The 25,763-nt window shown below is 37.9% G+C and overlaps 1 protein-coding gene across 6 annotated transcripts in view; it reads left to right on the top strand.

Annotated features, from left to right (window-relative positions):
* Positions 1-25,763, top strand: part of STAU2 (staufen double-stranded RNA binding protein 2) — a 390,312-nt gene that overhangs the window by 30,543 nt on the left and 334,006 nt on the right. For all 6 annotated transcript variants that reach the window (XM_090283733.1, XM_090283736.1, XM_090283732.1 and 3 more), the window contains 2 exons: positions 3,831-3,990; positions 16,306-16,441. In XM_090283733.1, the coding sequence (XP_090139859.1) occupies positions 3,831-3,990; positions 16,306-16,441 (296 nt within the window). The remainder of the gene's footprint in view (positions 1-3,830; positions 3,991-16,305; positions 16,442-25,763) is intronic.

The raw sequence follows: 25,763 nt of genomic DNA, 5'->3' as shown, positions 1-25,763 counted from the left end.
TTTGGGTAGAGTGTTCTAAAAATGTCATTCAGGTTATATTCATTGAGTGGTGATCAAGTCTACTACATTCTTTAGATTACTTGGTAGTTGTTAGATCAGTTATTGAGAGGGGGTATTGAATCTTTGACTTTAATTGTGGGTTTTCTGTTTCTCTTCACAGTTCTATTATTTTTTGTTTCATAGATTTCTTTTTTCATTTTACCAGTTATAATGAAAGCTGTATATAAGATTACTTTATTCCTGCATCTCCTCAATTGTTTCTTCCTTGTTTTTGCCTTTTTCCTTTTCTACTTGGTAAGATTTGGCTTTATGTTTGGAGATCATTTTGTAGTCTTTGTCCAGCTTTAGTCTACTGATAAGCACCTTGCTGGGTGAATGCCCACATGAACAGTTGTCCTATTAGCTTTCTCCACTGCACTCCTTCAGTGTAGATGACACATTTCTTTCTCTAGGCCTGGAGTATTTTGTCAGTTTGCTGCCCTTTGCAGTGTCCTTGCACAGCCTGAACTTCATCATCCTTTTGGACGGGCATGGGCTGAACCTTGCACTTCTGTCTCAGCTTTGTGGAATGTGAGAAGGTGCACTGAAACTCCTTTTACGGTTCTTGTTCTGGTCAGAGGTCACGAAGGTATTTGAACTTCATTTGGCTCCTTGTGCTCCTGTGATGGTTATAAAAGGGAAGAGCTTTGCTTCATAGATTTTGAAGCTGTGTTATTAGTTGCCTAAATATTTAATATTATTATGTCTTGATTAACTACCCCTTTATTCCTATGAATTAACCTTTGTTATCACTGGTAATATTCTTTGCTCTGAAATCTACTTTGATATTCATGTAGCTTTTCTGATTTTTCATCAATTTATGTTGGCATATCTTTTCTACCCCATTACTTTTGATCTCTATGTGTTTTTATATTTGAAGTCCATTACTTATAGGTAGTCGAGTTGGATTTTGCTTTTTTAAATCAAGTTTGACAATCTGTATTTTTTTAATGGAGTCATTTACACGACTTTGTTTTAATTTTCACAATCATTCTCTGTTTTTATTAGCTCCATTTCACCCAAGAAGAAAGCAGAGAAAGAATAAATAACTGTTAATGTTGCATGTAGTAAATGGTGGAGCTACAACTTAAACTCGTAAATGCATAGTATGTTTCAGGCTTCCTACCTGAAATTATTAAATTTTTATTGTAAAAGGATTCTTTTTCCCCCCTCCAGTTTAATTGAGACATAATTGACATGCAATATTGCATAAGTGTTAGGTATATAATGTAGTGGGACTCTTAACAGAGGTTTCAAAAAAAAACAGAGGATTGACTAGGAAATATTTGTATTTTATAGAATGTTCATGTTGATGGTGGTAAGAAGGAGAGTTTGAAAGGGAAAGTATTATGTTAAGAGAATGATGTTAGGATGGTCTTTCAGAAGTTTAAGGGGAAAGATAATTGATATTCTTCACTAAGACATTGGCAAGGATTATAAAGAAAGGCCAGATCTGAAAAACGTTTTTGAAGTTGCATTAGTAGTTTGAAAATTGGATGCAGTACAGAGTGAAGAGAGGAGCAGAGGAGACAAGGAAGACCACTCAAAGGTGTCTGGCCCATGAAACTTGGAAAATGATGCCATATGGAAGATTGGAGGCAGGAGGTAAATGAAGTATTTGAAATCTGAGTTTGCAGTGGCCTGAGACTTGGTGGTGACAATAGAGGTTGCAAGGACGTTTTGGGATGTTGTTAAATAAGTCTTAGGAAGGCAAGGGTAAACAAAGAAGTTACGGAGGTTTTGAACCTGAATAATGGAAGAAGAATGGATGCAACATTTTGGACTGTGAGTTGATTGGAGATTTGGAGGAGAATGGAGGAGATGACCTTTGTGGTAGAGTTTGTTGTTAAATACTAGAATTTGAAAAAAAAAAAAAAAAAGGAGCTAGTCATTGATAAAATGTTTAAAATTAGGTAAATGTATTCAAGATATGTTTTAGGTGTATATTTTAAACTGAATCAGAATAAGAAAAATTAATCACTTTTAACAGATACGTGCTTATTTTGAATTTCAAATGATTATAAATAATTTCTAACTATTTTGAAGGAAACCTACATGAAAACTTGAAAGAGTAGTACAATGGATATTTCTATCTTTCAAATTTACTAATCATTAATCTTTTTACTACATTCACTTTATTTCTTGCTCCTTGTACATAGGCATATACTTTTTCCTTGAACAATTTGAAAATAAATTTCAACTATCATGACATTTACTCTTACATTCTTATTTATCTTGTAAGACCAAAGACATTCTTTTACATAACCATAATACTGTATCATCACTCAAGAAATCTGACTTTGATTGAACGTATTATTTAATACAGGGTGGGGCAAAGTAGGTTTATAGTTCATATAGGAAATAATACAATAATTAATAAATAATAAGACAAGAATAAACTGTGTTTCGTGTACTCACAAATGCAAATGTGCTTTTGCCATATCCTGTGTGTGGTCCACAGCCAAACTTCCTAAGTTGTTCTCTAAGTGCCTTTTCTATTATTTTGTCTTTCCAGTACAAATCCAATTAAGGTTCATACATTGTACTTTTATCACGTGGTTTCATGTGTTTTTTAGCATCCTTTCAGTAATAGCTATTATTCTTTTACTTTTTCCTCTCATGACATTTTCATTATTGAAGTGGTAAGCCCACTTGTCCTATAGAACATACCATCATCTAGCTTTGATTGTTTTCCTATGATTAAATTCAGGTTAAACGTTTTTGGTCAAGAATATTACAACTTCTCAATGGGTCATATCAGGAGGTTCATGATGTTGTTTTGTGTGACATTGATGATTTAACTTTAATCACTTGGTTAAGATATTTTTTCCCTGATCTTCCTGTAAAGAATTATTTATTTTTTAATAATTGGTAAGTATTTTGGGGTTAATATTTTGTATTCCTAGAGAGTATTAAAGTGTATGTGGAGTAAAATAGTGGATTTTGTGTGTATCCTGTAACTTGATTTTGCAGTTTCAAGGAGAACAGTAGGCTTGGGGCTCATGTGGAAATATGGTTTGAATGGAAGGTTAGGCTGTGCAAGGGAGAGGTTGGGTATGAAGTAACGACGGACAGGTGGAATCCTTGTGCCAGGCTAGATGTGAACAATTGAAGGTTTTTAACCTGCTCTTGGTTCAGGTGATGCAACTGGATTTGTATTTTGGGAAGATAGTTTAGTAGCAATCAGTTGGGAGATTATTTCCAAGCTAAAGATGATGAAAGAATGACTCCAACGCAGTATCACTAGCATACAGAGAGAGGCTTGCGAATTACTTACGTAGTTAAAATGGACAGATTTTGGTGACTGGTTAAATGTTGGTTGTGGAGGATTGAGTGTCTTGGTGACATAATATTTGATAGGATTGTCAGACTCATTGACTCGATCGTGCTAAGTATATTGTGTAAGGGATATGATTTCATAGTGTTACAGAAACAGGGCCTTTTGGATTCTCTTACAGTTTCTCTTAAATCTTTGTATACATTCCACTTTTTTCAGGACTATCTGAATGGCATTAACAATATAATTCTACTCAGGGAAGTGGTTTCTTGATTTACTCTACCCAAAATGTACATATATACCTTTAAGCATCTGGATAGGACAGAATAGAATTTGGAATAATCTTTTAAAGTTCTTTCACAAGGTAGAATAAGATTTTTGTTGTAAACAATCTGTAAGGTCACCTCTAGCTCTAAAATGTTGATTCTATGGTTTATCTATTTTATCTCTCAGACAAGCACATTTGATTTTCTGAAAAATTTAATTTTTTTCTTTTTCTTTATCTTTTTCTAAGATGTTCTCAGTGCAACTGAGTCTTGGTGAGCAGACATGGGAATCGGAAGGGAGCAGTATCAAGAAGGCCCAACAAGCTGTTGCTAATAAAGCTTTGACTGAATCTACGCTTCCCAAACCAGTTCAGAAACCACCCAAAAGTAATGTTAATAATAACCCAGGTATGGCACAAACTCATTTCCTTCTGTCGTGTTCTGTGTTCTGTGTGGGCTGGTCTCTGTATTGTCCATTTTAGCAGGCCAGTTGTATAGTCAACAGGTGCATTAATAGTACATATGAAAAAGACAGGTGGATGATAACTGAAGTTGAGAGAATGACAAAGGTAATTGTAATTATTTAAAAAATTTGCTTTAGTGGATACTAGAATGGTGCATTACTAACTTCAAATCTTGGCAAAAAGAAATTTGGATACAAAGAACAGAAAATAAGATTGAGTTTTTTTATAAAGTAAAGATAGAAATGATCAATTTCTCTTTTTAAACATATAATGTATAATTTACTGAAGTACTTATTCTTTCTTTAGTTTAATGAAAAATTATAAAAATAGCTTAAGCATCTTCTTATTTTTATTGGTGTAAAAATGATTGATATTCAGTTTAGAACATTTATACGAAACTTAATAAGAAACCCCCAAATAAAAAAAAGAACACAAACAAAAAAACCCATCTGTGAATAATATAAATCGGCAGCCGTCCGTCTCGAGAGAGGATGGTGTAGCTTCTTAAGAGTCTATCTGCACCGCCGAGAATGGCTGTGCAGTCCGACTCGGGAGTGACACGGTATCTGTCTCCTCCCGTGTTGAATCGACATCTTGCGATGACGCTGGAGTGTCCTCTCCAGTGAAGCTGAAGCTACAGAGCCTGGGCAGGGTGATATGGAGGGTCTGCTGTTGCCCATGCAGCAGACCCCCCCTCTCTTCGCAGCTGAAGGGTCCAAGGGAAAGACGGAGTCAATACAGCTTGGCTTCAGGTGCGCCGCAGGAGTTGCCGGTGTTGACTACAACGTCAAACCACCTTAGGGACTCCGGCTCCGGATTTTCTGTCGGGGTTTACTCCCTTAGCCTTTCCCCTGAAGAGGTATGCCGCAAGGCAGCGGAGGTTTTTTGGAGTCAGAGTTTTCCTTCTCTGATGTGCCCTGACTGGAAGATCGAACCAGCGACACTTAGCTCGCAGGCCGACGCTCAATCCACTGAGCCAAACCAGCCAGGGATTGTGAATAATATAATGCTAAGTAAATGAATGTTCTAATTTTAAGCTCCTAATAATAATTTTAAAAAGTTGTTCTGATTGTATATAATACCAACAACATTATACATCCAGTTATCTATTGGAAAGAAGCCTACTTGTATTAGACTTAGTGCATGAATTGACAACATCACATTAATAAAGTTTCATAAGTTTAGTACCAGCCCTACATCTATGTACTTATTTGGTAACTTATTAATTCAAGTAGTTACCTTCTGACTGATAATTGCTTTAGATATTTTTGTGATGGAGTACAAAAAAACATTTTTGCCTGCTAACAAGGACTCTATAACCTAATTATAGTTCACATGCTTATACTCATAATCACGTCAGACACTTCTTTCTCATGAGGCACCTGCTAGGTGGTCACAGGCTCCTCTTGCAAGGACTGCTCTTTCCAGAACTTGATGACTTTCCTATTACTAGTCCATTTGCTTCTGTTCAACTGATTCCAGTATTTTTTAAGTAAGCTTAAATAAGCCAACAGTTTGAAGTTGGTAAGAGGCTACCTACTTATTTAATTTTTAAAAATCTCTTTAGATTACTGGTTGCTCGTTAGTACCCTGCCACTACTTCTGCATATTAAGGACTTTTATATATCTAAGAAGTATAAAATAAAAGATTTTACAGTTGTGTACATAAAGCACATAAATATTAAGCATCAAGTGAATAGTAACAGCCATTAATATTGTCGTCGGCATCGGCAGCCGTCCGTCTCAAGAGACGATGGTGTAGCTTCTTAAGAGTCTATCTGCACCGCCGAGAATGGCTGTGCAGTCCATCTCGGGAGTGACACGGTATCTGTCTCCTCCCGTGTTGAATCGACATCTTGTGATGACGCTGGAGTGTCCTCTCCAGTGAAGCTGAAGCTACAGAGCCTGGGCAGGGTGATATGGAGGGTCTGCTGTTGCCGATGCAGCAGACCCCCCCTCTCTTCGCAGCTGAAGGGTCCAAGGGAAAGACGGAGTCAATACAGCTTGGCTTCAGGTGCGCCACAGGAGTTGCCGGTATTGACTACAACGTCAAACCGCCTTAGGGACTCCGGCTCCGGATTTTCTGTCGGGGTTTACTCCCTTAGCCTTTCCCCTGAAGAGGTATGACGCAAGGCAGCGGAGGCATTAATATTGTAAGTAATGGTAAATGTGGACTGAGGTAGTCGTCGTCGTCGGCAGCCGTCCGTCTCGAGAGACGATGGTGTAGCTTCTTAAGAGTCTATCTGCACCGCCGAGAACGGCTGTGCAGTCCGACTCGGGAGTGACACGGTATCTGTCTCCTCCCGTGTTGAATCGACATCTTGCGATGACGCTGGAGTGTCCTCTCCAGTGAAGCTGAAGCTACAGAGCCTGGGCGGGGTGATATGGAGTAAAGTTGGGATATAGGCCTTGACTGGAGAGTAGGCAGGTATGGAGGAGAGGAAAGAATACTCTATTTTGAGGAAAGGCATTGGAATTGGAATCTAGACAATGGGTTTAGTTTAAAAAAGTTTTGTGGGTGGTTTTTAGTTAGAGCAGGTAAGTGACTATTAAGAGATAAGACTGAAGATGTAGTTAGGGAGTGATTGTGATAGACTTTAATACCCTCTTTAGGAGATTAAGTTTTATCTATACAGCAGGTTCTCAAATAAGTTGTTCTGTTAGATGCTATAGGAACTTAACTCTTGTTTGTATCACTTAGTCTGTGGTAAATTGGTTTCCTTATACAACATTTAGATTAAAGACACAACCTCCTGATGATATTCAACACTTAATTGTAGTTTGGTGGATTAATATTTATGAGCTGGTAGGTGATATTTTTAAAAAAGTATTTTAGGAAGTTCAATTTGACATGTGAATGGAAACATGATCAGTTAGGAAACCACTGTCATAGTTTATGGGTGAAGAGAGAAGGAAAGAAACTCATGTGCACTGAGTACTGTGTCCCTACCCTGCAGGGGTGTTGGGAGTGGCAGCTGGAATGGAGCAGGACAGGTGTTCCTGACCCGGGGGTTGAAGCCAGGGGAGTCCAGTGCTTTCCAGAGAGGATAGTGTGAATGAAGCAGGAGCGGTGTGCACTGAGCTCTGGATAAGGTCCACCTTGGAGGCTTATTGTGGGAGGCACACCAGCAAGGAGCCAGAAAAGGAAATAGGACTGAGTCTGGAGGGCTAGTGGAGATGAGTTTCCACTGTTGAAAGTTGTAGTAGGCTGAGAGAATAAATAGATTTGGGGGAGGGGGGAACTTTTAAAATACAGAATGTACCGGCAAGTGCACAAATTCCAGTTGTAGAGCCTTGGTGGATTTTTGCTCTTTGATTGCTTTACCAGTTCCACAGGCTTTACCAAAGCCTCAGCAGCCTCCCTCATGTCCTTCCTAGTGGTTACACAACTTCAAAGGGAATAATCTTCTGCTTTCTGATATCTTAGTTTGTTGTGCCTGTTTGTTGTAACCATACACTAGACAGCTTGTTTTTCTCAATGTTATGTTTGTGAGATTAATCTGTGTTGTTTAACAGTATAGTTACTGTTTCATTGCTTAGTAGTATTCCATTGCATGAACATACCACAAACTTACTTAGTCATTGTACTTTTGATGGATAGTAGGTTGTCTCCAGTTTGGGGCTGTTAATTAGAAATAATACTGCTTTGATCATTGTTGTCTATATACATTTCTGTAGGGGATGTACTGAGGGTTGGAATTATTGGGTCATAGGTTGTACATGTGTTCATGTTTAAATCAAATCAGAAGACGAATTATGACCAGAAGTCAGTGAACGTCACAAAAGACAGGGGTCTTAGATGCTGTCTTTGCATCACAAGCTTCTATTTCTCCATCTGTTGGAAAAAAAATTAGAAAGCTTTTCATGCATGAACTAGATGCAATAGAGACCAACACAGTTTCGGCCAAATTGAATAGTAAATAGCAACAACAGCTAAAGGATGTTTTTTGAGGAGAGAATTTTCCTGGAAGTTCAACAGGAACAACTTTGACCATTCTCTCACCTATAAACCAATTGCCATTAATTGAATGCATCCATTTTAAGCAGTTTTGGGTTTACCCAGTGTGGAGACCCAAATATTCAGCTCACTGCTTAATTCATTAAGTTTTATCACTCAATTTTGCCTTATATGTTCACCATTGCATTTAAGTCTTTTTTAAAAAACAAAACAAAACAATAAAAGGGCCACGATGACAAAAATATGTACATAATACCTACAGGTGGTGTGTACTGGTGGTCCCAGCACCTCGGGAGTCTGAGGCAGGAGGATCGCTTGAGCCCTGTACTGATCAAGATCAGTATAGTAGGGGTCACTGGGTTGCCTAAGGAGGGGTGAACCAGCCACAGTGAGAAACAGAACTCCCTTGCTGATCAGGAGTGGGATCCAGTCTGTAAATAGACATTGCCCTCCAGCCTGGGCCCCTCCCTGATTCAGTGAATCTGTGTCTTCTGAAGGAACTAATGAATGAATGTTTGCCCCTTTCCAAGTTCCTGCTTTAAAAAAAAATAGATACATAATGTATCCATACATCATGTCAAAAATCATTTATTTTCCCTTCCTTGCTGGCATATGGTATCTTTGAAATTTTTAGCAAGGTTTGTGTTTGTGTGTGTGTGTGTGGGGGGGTATAGTGGTAATTTGTTGTGATTTTAATTTGCATTTCTTAATAACAAATGTAGCCGAGTCCTTTTCATATACCTGTTGGCTCTCCTCTGTTGTAGAGTGCCGGTTGAAATATTTTTCCCATTAAAAACTTCATTGTCTGTTTTTTAAGTTTTTCTTTTTTTTTTTGACTTGTAGGTTCTTACATAATTCTGGATTCATATCCTTTGTCAGCTATGTGTATTGCAAATATCTTTCCATACTCCTAATGGTGCATTTCGATGAACAGAAATTCTTTATTTTAATGAAGTCTAATTTGTCTTTTTCCTTATGGTTAGTGCTTTTGTGTATGCTAAGACATTTTTGTCTCCAACCAAGTTATGACTTCATACTTTTGGAAGCTTTATTATTTTATCTTTTAAATTTAGATCTATAGTCTGTCAGGAATTAAGGTTTATGTATGATGTGAGGTTCAAGATTTTTCTTTTTAATAGAGAGACATTTCAGTAAATTAATTCCCATTTATTGAAAAGACAGTCTGATCCATTGCACTGCAGAAGAGGGGAGTTTAGACTTCACAGAGCAGAGGGTCCTAAATAGTAGTTATATCCCAGATACAAGCTAAACTCACTTACAGCATGGTTGTTCTGCTAGTTAGGAATATATCATAGGACTGTTTTTGCTTTCTCTCTCCTTTAATTTTTTTGAACTTTTTTTTTTGTGTGGAAGGTAATTTCAGATTTGTATAAAATTTGTAGAAAGAGAATATAGAGCTCCCTTGTACCTTTCACCCAGTTTCTCCAATTTTAACATTTCTGAGCCATTTGAGAATAAGTTGTGGACATAATGTTCTTTACCCTGTAGTACGTTAGTGTGTGTTTCCTGAGTACATGGACACTCTCCTTTCAGGAAAGTAACATTAATCCAGTATTACCACAGACTTCATTCAGATTTCACTGATTGTCTGGAAATGTTCTCTGTAGGTCTAGGACCTACTCTGGATCATGTACTTAGCATTCCTCTTCATCTTGTCATCAATCTGGAATGGTTCCTCAGTCTTTCTTATCTTTTATGACCATGGCATTTTTGAAGAATACAGGCCACATTGTTTGTAGAATGCCCCTGAATTTGGTTTGTCTGGTGTGTCCTCATGACTTAACACATTTTTAGCATGAATATCATAGAAGTGACCTGGGCTTATCTCAGTGTTTAATGTCAGAAGACACCTGATACTGATGTGTCCCATTAGTGGTGACTTTTGCTACTTGGCAAAGAGTAAGTCTGCCAGACTTCTCTATTGTAAAGTTCATTAATAAGTATGCTTTATTATTAAATAGTAAGGAATAAATATTTTCTGAGGAGATACCTTGAGACTATATGAACATGGTGTTCCTCATCAAACTGACTTTCACCTACCAGGTTTCTCACCCATTGGTAATTCTTGTCTGAGTCAATTACTGCTATAAAGATTGCAAAAGATGATTGTTTTTTCTTTTGTGCCTTATTATTTTTTAAATATATTTTATTGATTATACTATTACATTTGTCCCAATTTTTCCCCTTTGACCCCCTCCCCTAGCCCCCCCGCCCCCAATCTCTCAGGCAATCCCTGCGTCATTGTCCATGTCCACGAGTCATACATATATGTTGTTTGGCTACTCTATTTCCTATGCTATATATTACATTCCCATGACTATTCTGTAACTATCAACTTGTACATCTTAATTCCTTCACCTTTTCTGCCCATCCTCCTGACTCCCCTCCCATCTGGCAACCATCAAAATGTTCTCTGTATATATGATTCTCTTTCTCTTCTGCTTCTTTATTTTATTTTTAGATTCAATTGTTGATAGATATGTATTTGTTGCCATTTTATTGTTCATATATCTGATCTTTTTCTTAAAGAAGACCCTTTAACATGTCATATAATACTGGTTTACTGGGATGTACTTTAGCTTTTTTTGTCTGGGAAGCTCTTTATCTGTCCTTTAATTTTAAATGATAGCATTGCTGGGTAGAGTGACCTTGGTTGTAGGTCCTTGCTTTTCATCACTTTGACTATTTCTTGCCAATCCCTTCTAGCCTACAAAGTTTCTTTTGAAAAAACAGCTGACAGTCTTATGGGGGCTCCTTTGTAGGTAACTAACTGCTTTTATCTTGCTGCTTTTAAGATTCTCTCTTTGTCTTTAACCTTTGGCATTTTAATTATGATGTATCTTGGCATGGGCCTCTTTGGGTTCATTTTGTTTGGGACTCTCTGTATGTCTATTTTCTTCACCAAGTTAGGGAAGTTTTCTATCATTATTTTTTCAAATAGATTTCTAATTTCTTGCTCTCTCTTCTCCTTCTGGCACCCCCATGATGCAATTGTTGATTTGCTTGATGTTGTCCCAGGGCTCCTTATACTGTTCTCATTTTTTTGGATTCTTTTTTCTTCTTGGTATTCTGATTGGGTGTTTTGCTTCCTTATATACCAAATCACTGATTTGATTGTTAGCTTCATCCACTAACTGTTGACTTCCTGTAAATTGTTCTTTAATTTAATTAGTGTATCATTCATTTCTGACTGGTTCTTTTTTTATGGTTTCCATGCCCTTTTTTAAGCTGTTGAAGTTCTCACTAAGTTCACTGGGACTCTTTATAACCACTGTTTTGAACTCCGCATCTAGTAGATTGCTTATCTCCATTTGTTTAGTTCTTTTCCTGGAGTTTTGTTCTGTTCTTTCCTTTGGACTATGTTTCTTTGTCTTCTCATTTTGGCAGCCTCTCTGTGTTAGTTTTCATGTATTAAGTACAGCTGATATGTCTCCTGGGCTTGGTAGAGTGACCTAATGTAGTAGGTGTCCTGTAGGGTCCAGTGGTACAGCCTCCCCTATTACCCAACCTGGGTAATCGAGGTACCATCACTTTTTGGGCTATGTACACCCTTTTGTTGTAGTTGAGCCTTGGTTGCTTTTGGCACACCCAAGATCATCCAATGCCTGTGTTCTTTTCAAGGTTACAGAGCATAAGCTACAAAGTGATCTGCTGATGGCTGATATTTGTGCTGGGCTTGTTGGTGCCCAGGTGAGGCCAAGCTGTGAACTAAGGCTGGCTGCTGCTAGTGCTATGCCTGGGGCTGTTTAGTGAGTGCTGAAGCCAGATTATTTGTTTGAGAGAACTTAGGGAAATCTGAAGCACGGGCCAATATAAGCACCTCTCTGTTCATAGCAGTGCTATTTACAATAGCCAAATGCTGGAAACCGTCTAAGTGCCCATCTGTAGATGAATGGGTCAAAAAACTGTGGTACCTTTACCCAATGGAATACTATGCAGCAGAAAGAAAGAAGGAACTCCTACCATTTGTGATAACATGGGTGGAACTAGAGAGAATTATGCTTAGTGAAATAAGCCAGGCAATGAAAGAAAAACACCATATGATATCACATAGTACAGGAAACTAATGAACAACACAAACAAATGAGCAAAACTGAACCAGAGACATGTAAACAAGGAACAGACTAACAGTTACCAGGGGGGAGGGGTGATGGAGAGAAGAGGGGTTAGTAAAGGAACTAATATAAATAACCCATGGACATGGACAACAGAGTGTGGATTGACTGTGGGAAAAGGGGTGGGCTGGGTGGGGGGAGCAATGGGGGAAAACGTGGGACAACTGTAATAGAAAAACAAAACAAAACAAAAAAATAGGATAAGCCATCGTATAGAAAAGCCACTGGACACAGCTTGGGAGGGCTCCAATGTTGAGGGGGGCAGGGCCTCAGGAAATTACAAGGGTGGGGCAAAAATTGTGGGCCAGGTTGGTGGAGTCTCAGATATGGCACCCAACACTCACCTGTTGGCTCTGTGGCTCTGAGAGGCAGTGGTGGTGGGGGGCTTGGAAAAGGAACAGTGGCCTCTGCCAGCACTTCTGTCTGGGAAAAAGCTGCCCCACCTGCTCTTGTCCTGATGCCAGACACTTCACTTCCTCCCTATATGTCTCTGATGTCTTTTAATCTGCTTCCCCAGCACTGGAGCTCAGAGTGAGTGAGTCTGAGTAAGTCTGTGTGCAGGCCATTTAAGAGGAACTGCCTGGGATTCCAGCAGTTCCTGTCTTCCACAGTTTCAATCCCCGTTGATTTTTACAGCCAGAGTGTATAGAGACTCATTTTCCCAGCACTGGAAGCCTGGTGTGGGGCTGGGACCCTTTGCTCCTGAGAGATTCCTCCTGTTTTTTATCCACTGCACGTGGGTGTGGGGCCAGTCTATTCTGCATCTCCATTCCTCCTACCAGTCATGATGTTGTTTCTTCTTAAATCTATAGTTGTAGGATTTCCATTCAGTTCGATTTCTGACGGTTCTGAATATTGGTTGTTCCATAGTTTAGTTATAATATTGATGTGGTGGTGCAAGGAAGCGAGCCATGTTTACCTATGCGGTCATCTTGACCGGAAGTCTCTTTTATGATTTAAAACAGCAGAAATGTATTGTTTCCTAAAGGATGATATTTAACTTCCAATATTCTTTTCAGATTTATTAGTTGGCATTCTACCCAAGAACTTTCTCTTCTCCCTTAGTTTTTCATCTGTTCATTTACTTATATCACTATAGACACTTGCGTTCCTATTTTACTTAGAGGCTTAAATCTATCATTATTTGTTTTGATTCTTTTTTTTTTTTTTCCATTTATTTTTAGAGAGAGGGGAAGGGAGGGAGAAAGAGAGGGAGAGAAACATCAGTGTGTAGTTGCCTCTCACGCACCCCCAATTGGGGACCTGGCGCAAAACCCAGGCATATGCCCTGACGGGGAACTGAAGCAGTGACACTTTGGTTCACAGGCCGGCACTCAATCTACTGATCCACACCAGTCAGGGCTGATTTGATTCTTAACCTGTCCCAGATATGGCCAATGGCATGGCCCCTTCAAGTTAATTCCTCTGTTTTCGGCTATTTCCTCATCATTCTTTGAGAACTTCTTACTTTCTGGCACAGTGGCTATTCTAGCTTGTCTTATATTTTCTTTGCCCTGGCCCTGGTGCCAGCCAGTTCTCCAAAGAGCCCTGATTGATTAAAATCAATTCGTTCTTTCAACAAATGTTTATTGAGTAAATACTATATTCTAGGAACTATTCCAACTTCCTACAAAGCTGTGTTCTCAAGTGTCAGTAGTATGTTGCGCCTTGAAAATGTGTTGTGGCAATTTTCTTTCACCTGTCAACTAAGAATCCACAATTGTAGTTGTAGACATTTTGTATATCTGATCAATTAGCCTTTTTATATTTGTCATTGATAAATGTAGAAATTTCCTTTAATTTGTCTAAAAACCACCAAAAACCTATCCTGTGTTTATAGTGTTGTTTATAGCCATATAATACATGAGATTCCTATGTAATGATTATGTAACCTGGGTTCACTTTGCACATGCTGAAAATAATTGTACTGGGAATTACCTGGAGGTATCTCAGAGTTTGAAGTTACTGTTGAGTGTTTTCTGGGAAAGCATTACTGCATAAGTAAACAGGCAGCGTACATTTGGAGATGTCAGTCTGCTTCTTCATGAACAGTTGGAGATGCTTGTTCTGGAAGGGTTGAAACTTTTCAGCACCGTTTGTGCTTTTCTTTTTATCTTCTACTCCCCTTCACAAAGATGCAATCTGAACTTTATGCTATTTGTGTCTGTATGATTATTGAAAACTACAATAAAATTCAAAATGACATAAATCTACAAATGATTTACATGTTAATTATTCAACCAAAATCTTTATAAAGTATGAAAATTGTACTTTTAAAGCCATAGACTGCTCTTTGGTATTAATAAAAAACCTTTAGAAAACTGTTAGGTGACTTGTAATAAAGTTAAATATGAACCTACTCTGTGACTTAGCAATTCTGCTGTTAGGTATACACACCCAAGAGAAATAAGTGTATGTTCACTAAACACTTATTTTTAAAAAGTTTAAGGTGACTTTTTACTTGGTAGCCCCAAACTGGGAGCAGCCCAAACATCCATCAATAGCAGAATTCATTGGAATATTCATTCATTGGAATATTCAACAATGCAAAAATTTCAAATAGTGATATAGTCAACAAAATCATTATGTTGAGTGAAAGGAGAAGACAAAATAATACATATTCAGATTTGAAGAATAGATAAAACTAATCTGTGATGACAGAAGTCAGAATGGGTAACTTGGAGAGGTAGGTCTTGACTGGAAAAGGCATGAGGAACTTTCTGGGTGATGGAAATATTTATATCTTGATCTGAGTGGAGGTCACATGAATGTTTACATGTATAGTAATTCATGGGGAGGTATGCTTAATGTTTATGCATTTTGTTTATCCTTTGGTAAAATACTGAACGACAGAAAGAAAGAAAATTCCTTCATGCTTGACTTTCTCTTTCTCTGCCCTGAGCGTAAGAATTAAGTTAGGAATTTGGACTAATTTGATTTACTATTCAATTAAATTTTTTTACTTTTTCTTATTCATATTTTTTCCTTTCCCGCCTCCTCCTTTGTCCTTCATCCCCTATATTTTTCCTCTTCTTAACCTTGGTTTAGTTCCTGTTTCTTTAAACTCTTCAGTGGTTTCACATGAATTCTTTAGAAATGAGACCCAGTGAGTAGGCTCTTGACTCTTGGTGGATGGTTCATGGCCTGCCTGCCAATTGTGTGTTTGTATTAGGCACCACCACCTCTTTGCTTGTGCTCTGTGTCAGCCCCTAATTTGCTGTGGCAGGAAGTGGACCCAGTTTTGTATGTGATGAACATAGTCTTAAGTGTATGGTGCAAAAGGCAGAATTCTAATGAAATGGTACAGAATTTACATTGAGAATTTACTTGTTATGAAAGCTTTAGATTTATTTTTGTTATTTGTTATATGAAATATATGTACATATTTTTATTTAAAACCTCTTGTTTTCTTAATAACGACATAATAATTTTATATTGTGTGTTATTTATTATAGAATTATTCAAACTTGTACTAAAGTAGAGAGAATAAGATAGCAAATGTCTCTGTACCCATCACCAGCTTCAACAGTTATCCACACGTGAGGGCCAATCTTGTTACTCATCTGTCTCTCCTCTGAGCTATTTTGAACCTAATCTCAGATATATTACTTCATCCATAAATACTTCAGGGTGTATCTATAAAGACTATCTACAGAAAGCATTACTTGTATTACTTTGTCCTGTTATTGTTTATAGAAAAAATTTGAAATTTATTTTCATTAGATAAATCCAGGAATTACTGATGACCCTGTCTGTATTCCTTGCTAATTTTAGTTGCTTGATTACTAAAATATAAATAAAAATATTCACAGAGGATGTTTTTAATGATTAGATAATTATAAGCTTTCTGAGGTAAGTAATAAAATTCAATACTTTTTAAAAATAGTGTTCAAATTAAGCAATCTGCGAAACTTGTGTTTGCCTTGTTTTTAAATAGTATTACTGTAAAGTTGAATGTTTGGTTGTTAATGTACAGAAAATTTACAAAATCCCCAAATAGATTCCACTAGAAATGATTTTCCTGTTTATGTAATTTGTTTATGCATTCCCTTAGAAAATCATACCTTCTATCATGGTAATTATTTGCATATGTACTATAGATATAGCTTGCACAATTTATTATGGAAAGATTTCACTGTGTGCCTTTCATATGTTCCTTAAACAGGTAGTATAACTCCCACTGTGGAACTGAATGGGCTTGCCATGAAGAGGGGAGAGCCTGCCATCTACAGGCCACTAGATCCAAAGCCTTTTCCAAATTATAGAGCTAATTACAACTTCCGGGGCATGTACAATCAGAGGTTTGTTTGTCTTTTTTGGTTTTGTTCTTATGTATTATTTTATGCATATTGTAAATGTTTCTGAAACACAAAGAATATTTCATTGTAAACTATTGACTTTGAGTATTTTGCATGGAATTTAGATAAATCAGACTTACAAGGAATATTTAAAGTAATAACTTGAAAAAAAATAACTGGTTTTCAAGAACTAGTTTTTATTGAGTCATGAGACCCCTGTATTTGTTTCAAGTGGGGCCATGTTTTAAAGTCATTCCACAGTCTAGTGCTGACTGACAAGTTGACTTGCTTATTTATTCACCAAGCAGGTGCTTAGTTTAAGTAGTATTTTTCTTAATTTTTATGAATACACTGCAAACATGGGTGTTTATAATTTTTTCAAAGATAATTTTTTATTGTGAAAAGAACATGAAATTATAGGACTTTTCAATGGAATTCAGTACTGTGAAACAGGAGTAAAAGCCTACTTAGATTTTCTCCTATTAAAGCTTTTATAATTTTTAAAAAATTTGTTGAGACGATTTATTAAGTCTTTCTGCACATTATATAATTTTGTGATATTACTAGTGTAACACAATTTTCTTTTACAAGCATGGCAGACTTTTTTTTAAGATTATTTTTTTCTGATCATTTATAAAGGTAACTCATTGTAGAGGATGTTGAAAATGCAGAAAGTTAAAAAGAAATTACAAATAACTTACAACCCCAGAATTAACCACCTTTAATATTTTAGTGTATTTTATATTATTCTTATACTTTGCATATAAATATATTTAACCATTATATGCAGTTTCTATAGTACTTTATGGAGATATATAATACATGAAAGATAAAATGCATATCTTGATGACTTTGATTATGTATATATGCATTTATAGTTTGATTATTTTTTTAATACATATGTGTATCCACAAGTGTCATCTTCCAGATCAAGAATGTTTCTGTCGCTCCTGGGAGTTTCCTCCTACCTGCTCCCAGAAGTAACCACTGTCCTGTCACCATAGATTAGTTTTGCCCTGTATGAACTTCCTGTAAATAGACTCCTACAGTATTTACTCTTTTGTGTCTGGCTTTTTTCACTTCATATAATGGTTTTCTTGTTTTCTTTTTAGAGATTCATCCATGTTGCTCATATCTGGGTTTTGCCCTTTTTAATTGTCAAATAGTGTTCCTTTGTATGACTATATCATAACTTGTTCATCTTCTATATTTAATGTGGCCACTTTTTCACTTAATATAGTGATCAATTTTCATATATTTAAGTAATCTTTGAAAAATATATTTGATGGGTATTAATGCTTCACATGTTCTAGGTATACTTTATAAGTATATAAACAGGTAAAAATGAGGAATATTTTATAAGTATACAAACATAATATACCTTTTTTAATCATCTAAGTTTTCTTCTTTTTGACAATTATAAATAATGCTGTAGTAAACTGTCTTTATATACAAATTTTTGTTTATATCACTCATTATCTCTTTAAGATAGATTACTGCAAGGGGATTATTGGATTAAAAAGAATAATTTTTCCCCAATTACATTAAAGTTTGTACTAATTTCTTACAGTATATTCCATTGCATTCTGACAACACAAATTGGGCTTGAACACATTGTCTTGTTTAATAGTTAAAAGTGGAATGTTTTTAGATTTTTGATTTATTGATTACTTGTGAGGCTGAACAGTTTTTCAAATATTTATTAGTTGCTTATCCTTTTTGATTTGTCTATTTTAGTTCGCTTATTTTTGTTGCATTGCTTGACCAGTCTTCAAAAGTTTATGCGTTGAGGTTGTTACATTAAATCTTTATTTAATTTTCCTGCTTAAAAAAATTGGCTAGTTTTGTAGGTTTTTAAAAAATGTACTCTAGTTTTAAATGTTATGTGGTTTAATCTTTTAATCATTTTTTTTGTCATTTCATCCACTTCTTTTATGTCTTAAGAAATTCTCACATGTGATCAGATATTTGCAGATGCTTTAAAAAATTCTATTGAGATATAATTGATGTGTAACACTGTGTAAGTTAAAGGTGTTTGGCATTGATTTGATAACATTTATATTGCAATATGATCACCATTGTAGTGTTAGCTAGTACCTCTATCATGTCACATAATTATCATTTTGTTTAGGGGTGGGATGCTGATGCTTTTAAAATCATTTCGTATCTTTACTGACATTACAACTTAGATGTGAGGAGATGGTATTTATTTAGTCTATACATATGTAATCTGATATTTTTTGGTGTCTTGCTTGGTAATGAAAAAATTACCATTGAAAACTTTGTCCTATTCAGATTGTTAAATAACCTCATTTAAATATTATTGCTCAGATTCTCTGAGAAAAAAACATGCACAATCTTAGACTCATGCCCCTCCTCCTTTCCTCCTTGATATGTTTGGGCAACTTATTGTAGTAATCTACTCACCAGGTAGGAAGGGAGGAGCCCTCACCTCTGTACGGGTGTCCTGTATTGTGCTCTAGCCCCTCTGGTCTTTATGATGATGTTCCTTGTCCACCAGGTAGATGGCACCTGTTTTGCCTGCCCTGCTGAAACCTGCACTTGGTGATCATGATCCACTGTTTCTTCCTAAGTGATCCTCAACAGTATCCACCATATTTCCTGGCTGCCTTGGTCTAAACCCTTAGCGCTCTCCTTTACTCCTGGGGATGCTGTTTCATCTTCTCAATGTCCTCTTCTTGCTATGGAGCCTCCAGTGGTTCGTCAGTTCTCAACTTGGTGTCTACACTGCATAGGAGGCAGGATCGACATGTTATTTGTCTTATAGTTGTTTGCCATTCTCTATTAATATATAACATACCGGTACCTGTTACCTTTCTTGTATTCTGAGCCTACCCAATATAAATAAAACTGTTTGCCTATTTGAGCACAATAGATATGTTTGGTCACCTGAGTTAGGAACTTTGTCTATTTTATATTTGCAAAGTAGTTACTTTTTTTTAAATAATATGCTTTATTGATTATGCTTTTACAGTGTTACAGTTGTCCCAATTTCTTTTCCCGTTGTTCCCCTCCACCCAGTGACATTCCTCCCTCCAGCTGTCCCCCACCCTTAGTCCATGCCCATTGGTTGTGCATATAGTTCTTCTCAAATTCTTCCTATCTACTCCACTCCCTGCTACTGTGCTTCTTAATTCCTGCATCATCTCCCTCCCTTTCCCCCCTTCCTCCTCCCTGCTGACCTCCCCCCATAATTTTCCCCATGCCTATAATTCTTTTCCCACTCTCGTTTCCTACTTAGTTTGTCTTTGTTTCGGTTCCCTAGCTTCTGTTGTTGGTTGTTGTGATACAGTTTTCATTTTAATGTTCATAGTTTTGATCCTCTTTCTCCTAAACAAGTCCTTTTCACATTTCATACAACAGTGGTTTGGATCTGATGAACCCCTTGAGTTTTACTTTGTCTTAGAAGCACTTTCTCTGCCCTTCTATTCTGAATGACAGCTTCGCTCGATAGAGTTAATTGTGGTTGTAGGTTTTTGCTTTTCATTACTTTGAATATTTCTTGCCAGTCCCTTCTTGCCTGTAGAGTTTCTTTTGATAATTCAGCGGAGAGTATTATGGGACCTCTTTGTATATAATTATTTTTTTCTCTCTTGCTGCTTTTAAGATTCTCTCTTTATCCTTAATTTTTGACATTTTGATTATAATGTGTCTTGGTGTGGTTCTTCCTGGGTCCAGTTGTTTTGGAACTCTCTGTGCTTCCTGGACCTGTAAGTCTTATTTCCTTCTCCAAGTTAGGGAAGTTCTGCTTCATTATTTTTTCACATAATTCTTCAATTTCTAGTTGTTCTTCTTCATCTTCTGGCAACACTATGATTCGGATGTTGGTGCGCTTATAGCTGTCCCATAGGTTTCTGAGTCTCTCCTCATTTTCCTCACTTTTTGTTTCCTCTTTCTGCACTGATTGACTGTTCCTTCCCTATGTTTTGATTTGTTGATTTGATCCCTGGTTTTCTTTCCCTCATCACTAGTTTCATATGTGTTTTTGTTCATTTCAGCAAGACTAGCCTTCATTCCTTACCTGTCTTGTTTAAGATCTGCTGTTAGGTCTGTAAGTGCTTTTATAACCAAAGCTCTGAACTGTGCCTCAGAAAGATTCCCTATCTGCTGCTTTGTTAGATTAGAAATTTGCTGTCTGGTCAGCTACCTCACTGGGATCTCTATCATGATCTGTGCCATCTTGAACAGTTTTGTGTTTACCTTTGTTTCCTGGGCAGGGCTGTCACACCTCCTATGCTATAGAGGGCGAAGCCCCGTGCATTCGTCACAACCGGGCGACCCGTCTCACCACACTGTTGGCGTTTTCTGCGGGGATGGGGGTCCAAGATGGATTCCTGCCGTTCACTCTCTGCTGAAAGACCGGGAGCCTCCTCCTCCATCCCCAACCCACCGGGCCTCACAGTCCAGGGCAATGGGGGTCTGCCTTCCCCGGCTTTGAAATCAGAAGCTGATGGGTCTGGTCTGCAGCCGGGGGTGCTCCTCAGGCGCTTCTGACCTCCCCTTAAATACGGGTGTCTGTGCTTACTGCTGTCCTGCTGCTGTCGCTGCTGCTGCTGCTGCTGCGGACAGCTCAACTTGACCTCTCCTCCCCAGCTTCGCCCCTCCTACCTGTCCAGATGAGCACCACTTCTTTATAACTTTATATGTTGGACTTCCGTTTATTTTCTGGAACTTCTGGTTATTGCTAGTTTTACAGTAGTTGTTTTCCTTCTTAGTTGTGGAGGGAGACGGAGTGTGTCAGTCTAGGCCTCCATCTTGGCCGGAAGTCTTCTGTGTTTGCTTTCATTTCCCAGGGAGAGCTGTCACTCCTGTTATGTTGTAAGGGGCAGAGCCTTAGGGATTCGTCAGTAACAGGTGACCTGTTTTACCACATTGTGGTGCTCTATGCGGGGGAGGAGTCTGAGAAGGAACAATGCCATTTTCTCAGCACTTGCCCCTTTTCCAGTCACTTCTCCCACTTCCACACCGGACTGGCACCCCTCTAGCTGCTTCCCTGGCCGTCGTTCCCAGAGTGGGTGGGTCTGTAGATGTTCTAGGACCGTGGGGGCTCTTTAAACAAGTGGACTCTGCTGAGAGTCGGGCAGTTTCTGCCTCTGTCCCAACACCCACTGGTTTGCACAGTCAAAAGCAATGAGGCTTCATTTTCCCTGGTGCTGGGACCATGAACTATGAGGTCTGGTGAGGAGCTGGGAACGCTCCCCAGGTGTCCCTCCTGACTTTAAAACGTGTGACTGCACTTTCCATTGGCCTGCTGCTGTTGCCCCTGCTGCTACCACCACACCGTGTCCTCTCCGCCCGGGCTCCACCCCTCCTACCTGTCTGGATGAATATTTCTTCTTTATATCTTTGTTTTCTGGACTTCCATGCATTTTGGTTTTCTGGAACTTCTTGTTGTTTCTAGTTTTGAGGTAGTTTTATTCCTTCTTAGTTGTGGAGGGAGATGCAGCATGTCTGTCTACGCCTCCATCTTGGCTGGAAGTCCAATGTAGTTAACTTTTAATATGTTTTAATGAATTGGCTCATGAGGATATTATATTTAAATGTTTATTGATTTTGATATCTATAGTCCTGTATTGAAATTTTGCTAGTTTTGATTAGTGAATTAATTTCCTATTTAAAATTTTATGTTGTGGTATAATTGATACATAACATTATAATTTATTACTTTCAAATGAAATTCAGTGCTAAAGCAGTGAAAAGTCAGGCATTAATCTCTGTCCTGATGGAACTCAGGTTTCATGGGGGAGGCAGTCAGTCAGTAAGAGGCAGTTGGTTACTCACTGAGAGGGTGACAGTGTTAATAAAGACCTAAAGGAAGACAGGGAATAAGCAGTGTCAATGGCATGAGAGAGGGGAGCATTCCAGGCAGCAAAACCTGCAGGTGCAAAGGTCCTGTTGCAGGAGAGTGCCTGGCATGGGCATCTCCACAAGGAGGCCATATGACTGAACAGAGGGAACCAAGGGACAGAGGAGTTGGAGAATGAGGATTTGACAGGTGTCATGTGGTTTGCTTCAATTTTATTTTTTCTGCTTTAGATCTTGTGTTAAAAATGTTGACATTTTTCCTGTTGACAGTTCCTAGTTTCATAGTCTGATTCCATGGTTATCATGAAGGGTGCCAGAATTGTATTTGACTTCTCCAAGAGGTTGTGCCTTAGGTCATTCCCATTTAAAGGATAAAGCGGACTTTCCCTTCAGATTTTTGGAGAGTTTTGAGAATTTTCTGTAGGTCACAAAAAGGGTAAAAAGAAGATAGGGATGCTGCCATGCCATGTTTCACAAAAGCTCTCCGCTCGTAAAGGGGCAAAGCTCACTGCTTTTCTGTTAAAATTATGATAACACTTATGACCTTAATTTGCAGATAACAACACCTAAATTTGTTATTGGGAATTTGGAGCCAAGGTATCAAGGAGCCTCTCCTTGTCAGATTCCAAATGAATCAGTAGCTTCTTAATAAGGCAAGGAATGAAAAATTAAGACATTTAGGAAATAGGTATCATTTACAGGGATTTTTGAAAAGGTCTTTTCATTTTCTACTTAAGATAATATTAAGTGATACCTAGATATTACCCATGCTGTTTTCTGTTTTTTTGTTTTTGTTTTTGTCTTTTTCTGATGAGGTTCCTCCACTTGTACTCATTCAAAGGCTTAAGGAGGAACTCATAAAGGGGCCTCACCCTCCTCCACCCCATTTCTGATGGCTGGAGAAAAAAAGAGATCATTATTACGACCTGGATTCTGAAGTACTTGGTCTTCCCTTGTTATACCCAAAATGTTTGAAAAGAGTACATCCAGTTATATCTTTTCTCCCCCTCATTTGTGCCCTGTTCACTAACAAAGTTGAAAACATATACAAATTTATATGATGAAGTATAAGATGTAAAGATTGGAGAACATTTTATACTTCCAGTCTTGTTACAAAAAATTATATACATTATCTCAAGGAATAGAATGGTTAATATCAGGCCTCCTACAATATATCAGTTTTGTATATTCATAGATGGAAAAAAAAAAAAAGCCTAATTGCTTGGCTAATGGCCAGAGAGTCCCTGGTCTGCCAATGCAAATTGCCAAAGAGTCACATCTTAGACTAGCCCATGTGAACTGGGGACTTTGCCCCATGCACCGAGAGTCTCAGGGAGATGTTGAGGTATGGGTAGATGTAGGGCTTCAGTGTTGTTTTCCCGCATTTCTCATTTCTCTTTTGAGCTCTTGTCTCATTTTTCTTCTGTTTGACTTTATTTTCAAGGAAACTCACTTTCATTTGCTATACTTCATATGCTACTAAGTCCTTCGTGTTGTAGTCTGGAGAAGGAGAACAAGTTTTTGATTTTGGATTGTTCTTAGGGAAAACAAAAAACAAAAACCAAACAAAAACCCCAGAACTTTTGAGTAGACTGTCCATTCCAGAATTTGTCATTCAGACTGTATTTGGGGTTGGGGAAACTTTAACTGGCCAAGTATGGGTTTGTGCCCAGCCCAGATAAACAGCTGTTTTATAGAATGGCTCCCCAGAGGCACAGATTCTGAGAGAAATTATTTCCATGACAGTCAGAACATTCTGTTCAAATCCCAGTTCTGATGCTTTTAGCTGTGTGATTTTGGGCAACGCACTGGACCTCCCTTACTTTCCTCATTTTCTAAACAGAGATGATACCAAATACAAGGACTTTTGTGAGGTCTCATTCATTCAGCAAACAATTATTTGAATGCCTGCCGCCTCTTTGCCACAGTAGATACTTTGATGAAAGACAGCTAATGGATTCCGAGTCTACTAGATAAGGAAGACAATGAAAATAAATAATAACAAAATGATATATGTGTCCATATCGTGCGACGGAAACATTGAGAATAAGCGCCTTCCTCAGATTGGGGAATCAAAGAAGCCTCCCAGAAGGAATTGACACTTAAACTGAATTTTTAAGATTGAGCAGGTATTAGCTAGGTGAAGGTTAGGATAAGCAGCCTAGATTTTGGGAACAACAACAAGGAATCTTGAGAAGTTTATTCGTTCCTGGACTTGCAAGCAGATTGGTAATGTCTGAGATGACAAGGCTGAAGTTTGGGCAGGGTGCTGGGCTGAATGTCCTCAGGTCTTGCCCAGAGATTTAGAGTTTATCCTTAACAGGATTGAGAGCCAATGAAGGATTTTAAGCTCAGGGATAAAATAACTGGATTCATAGTTTTTGAATATTGCTTTACGTATTGCTTTGACAGTACATGGAAAATAATTTGCATACGCTTAAAATTCAAGGGAGAAAGATGAATTACAAGGATGTTGTTATTCAGGCTCATGTGATGAAGATGGAGAGGAAGGACAGTGTCTAGGTATTTAGAAGGTAGACTTGATAGCACCTGGAGATTAATTGGATGGGAAGCATTAAGGATAACTTTTGTATCTCTGGATCGCTAGTAATATTGCTGACCATGGGAGGGGTTGGAGCAGATCTTTGGAAAAATAAGGAATTCAGTTTTTACCATGTCAAATTCATATTACCTATGAGATACTTAGGAGGAGTAATTTTATCATTCTTTAAAGCCTCAGTGAAGGATATGTGAAGATAATCTTTGGCTTTGAGTGCTGGTTGAAAGTACATGTGGGAAGAGGAACTTTAGGGTCTAGAACTTCCCGAATTAGCATGTGTAACACATCTGGCAGAAAAGGGATTTGTTTAGGGTACAACCTAAGTTCGAGTGACCTCTCTGTTCTTTGGTCATCTAGGATTTATACTTCCTTCCCAAAAGGGTTTGTTTCTGTGGGAGTGTCATCATTCATTTTGTAACAATTTCATGGCTTGCACCATGATAAGCACCCCCGTCCTCAGGTGTAGTTGGTATATTTTGTGTCCAGACAATATTCGATTGCCTTGTCTAGTGTATCCAGTTCCTGTGCCAATCACCTGTACTTAGGCCAGTAAAGTTGCATTCTCTTAACATGTGTGGTATGAATCATAGCAAGTTTGGACTGTTGTCCCCAAAATGTACTTGTTCCTAAGGGCAGAGCCAGGTACCTACTTGAGGCATCATGTTCTCCACCCCCACTCCCACACCATTGCCCTGGGAAATTAATCTATGAGACTTGGAAAGGACTTCATGGAGTGGAAATCTTATAGGGCAAAACAAGTTTTCTGAAGTGTCTGAACTGATTTTATGTAAGTTACTTATTAGTAAAACTAGAAATTTTAGTTTATGAATAGATTGTTTATATTTCAAAGTTTATGTTGTAGGCTGATGACTAACTGCTAATTTTTGTTAGATGTGCTTTTTTTAAAGCTTGTTCAAACTATCAAACTAAGCATTCTTC

Source organism: Furipterus horrens, unplaced genomic scaffold (genome assembly GCF_987537825.1).
Source record: "Furipterus horrens unplaced genomic scaffold, mFurHor1.1.pri manual_scaffold_7, whole genome shotgun sequence".
Classification (NCBI taxonomy): Eukaryota; Metazoa; Chordata; class Mammalia; order Chiroptera; family Furipteridae; genus Furipterus; species Furipterus horrens.
Note: the sequence above shows the minus strand (reverse complement) of the source record. Positions and strands in the feature narration are given on the sequence as shown.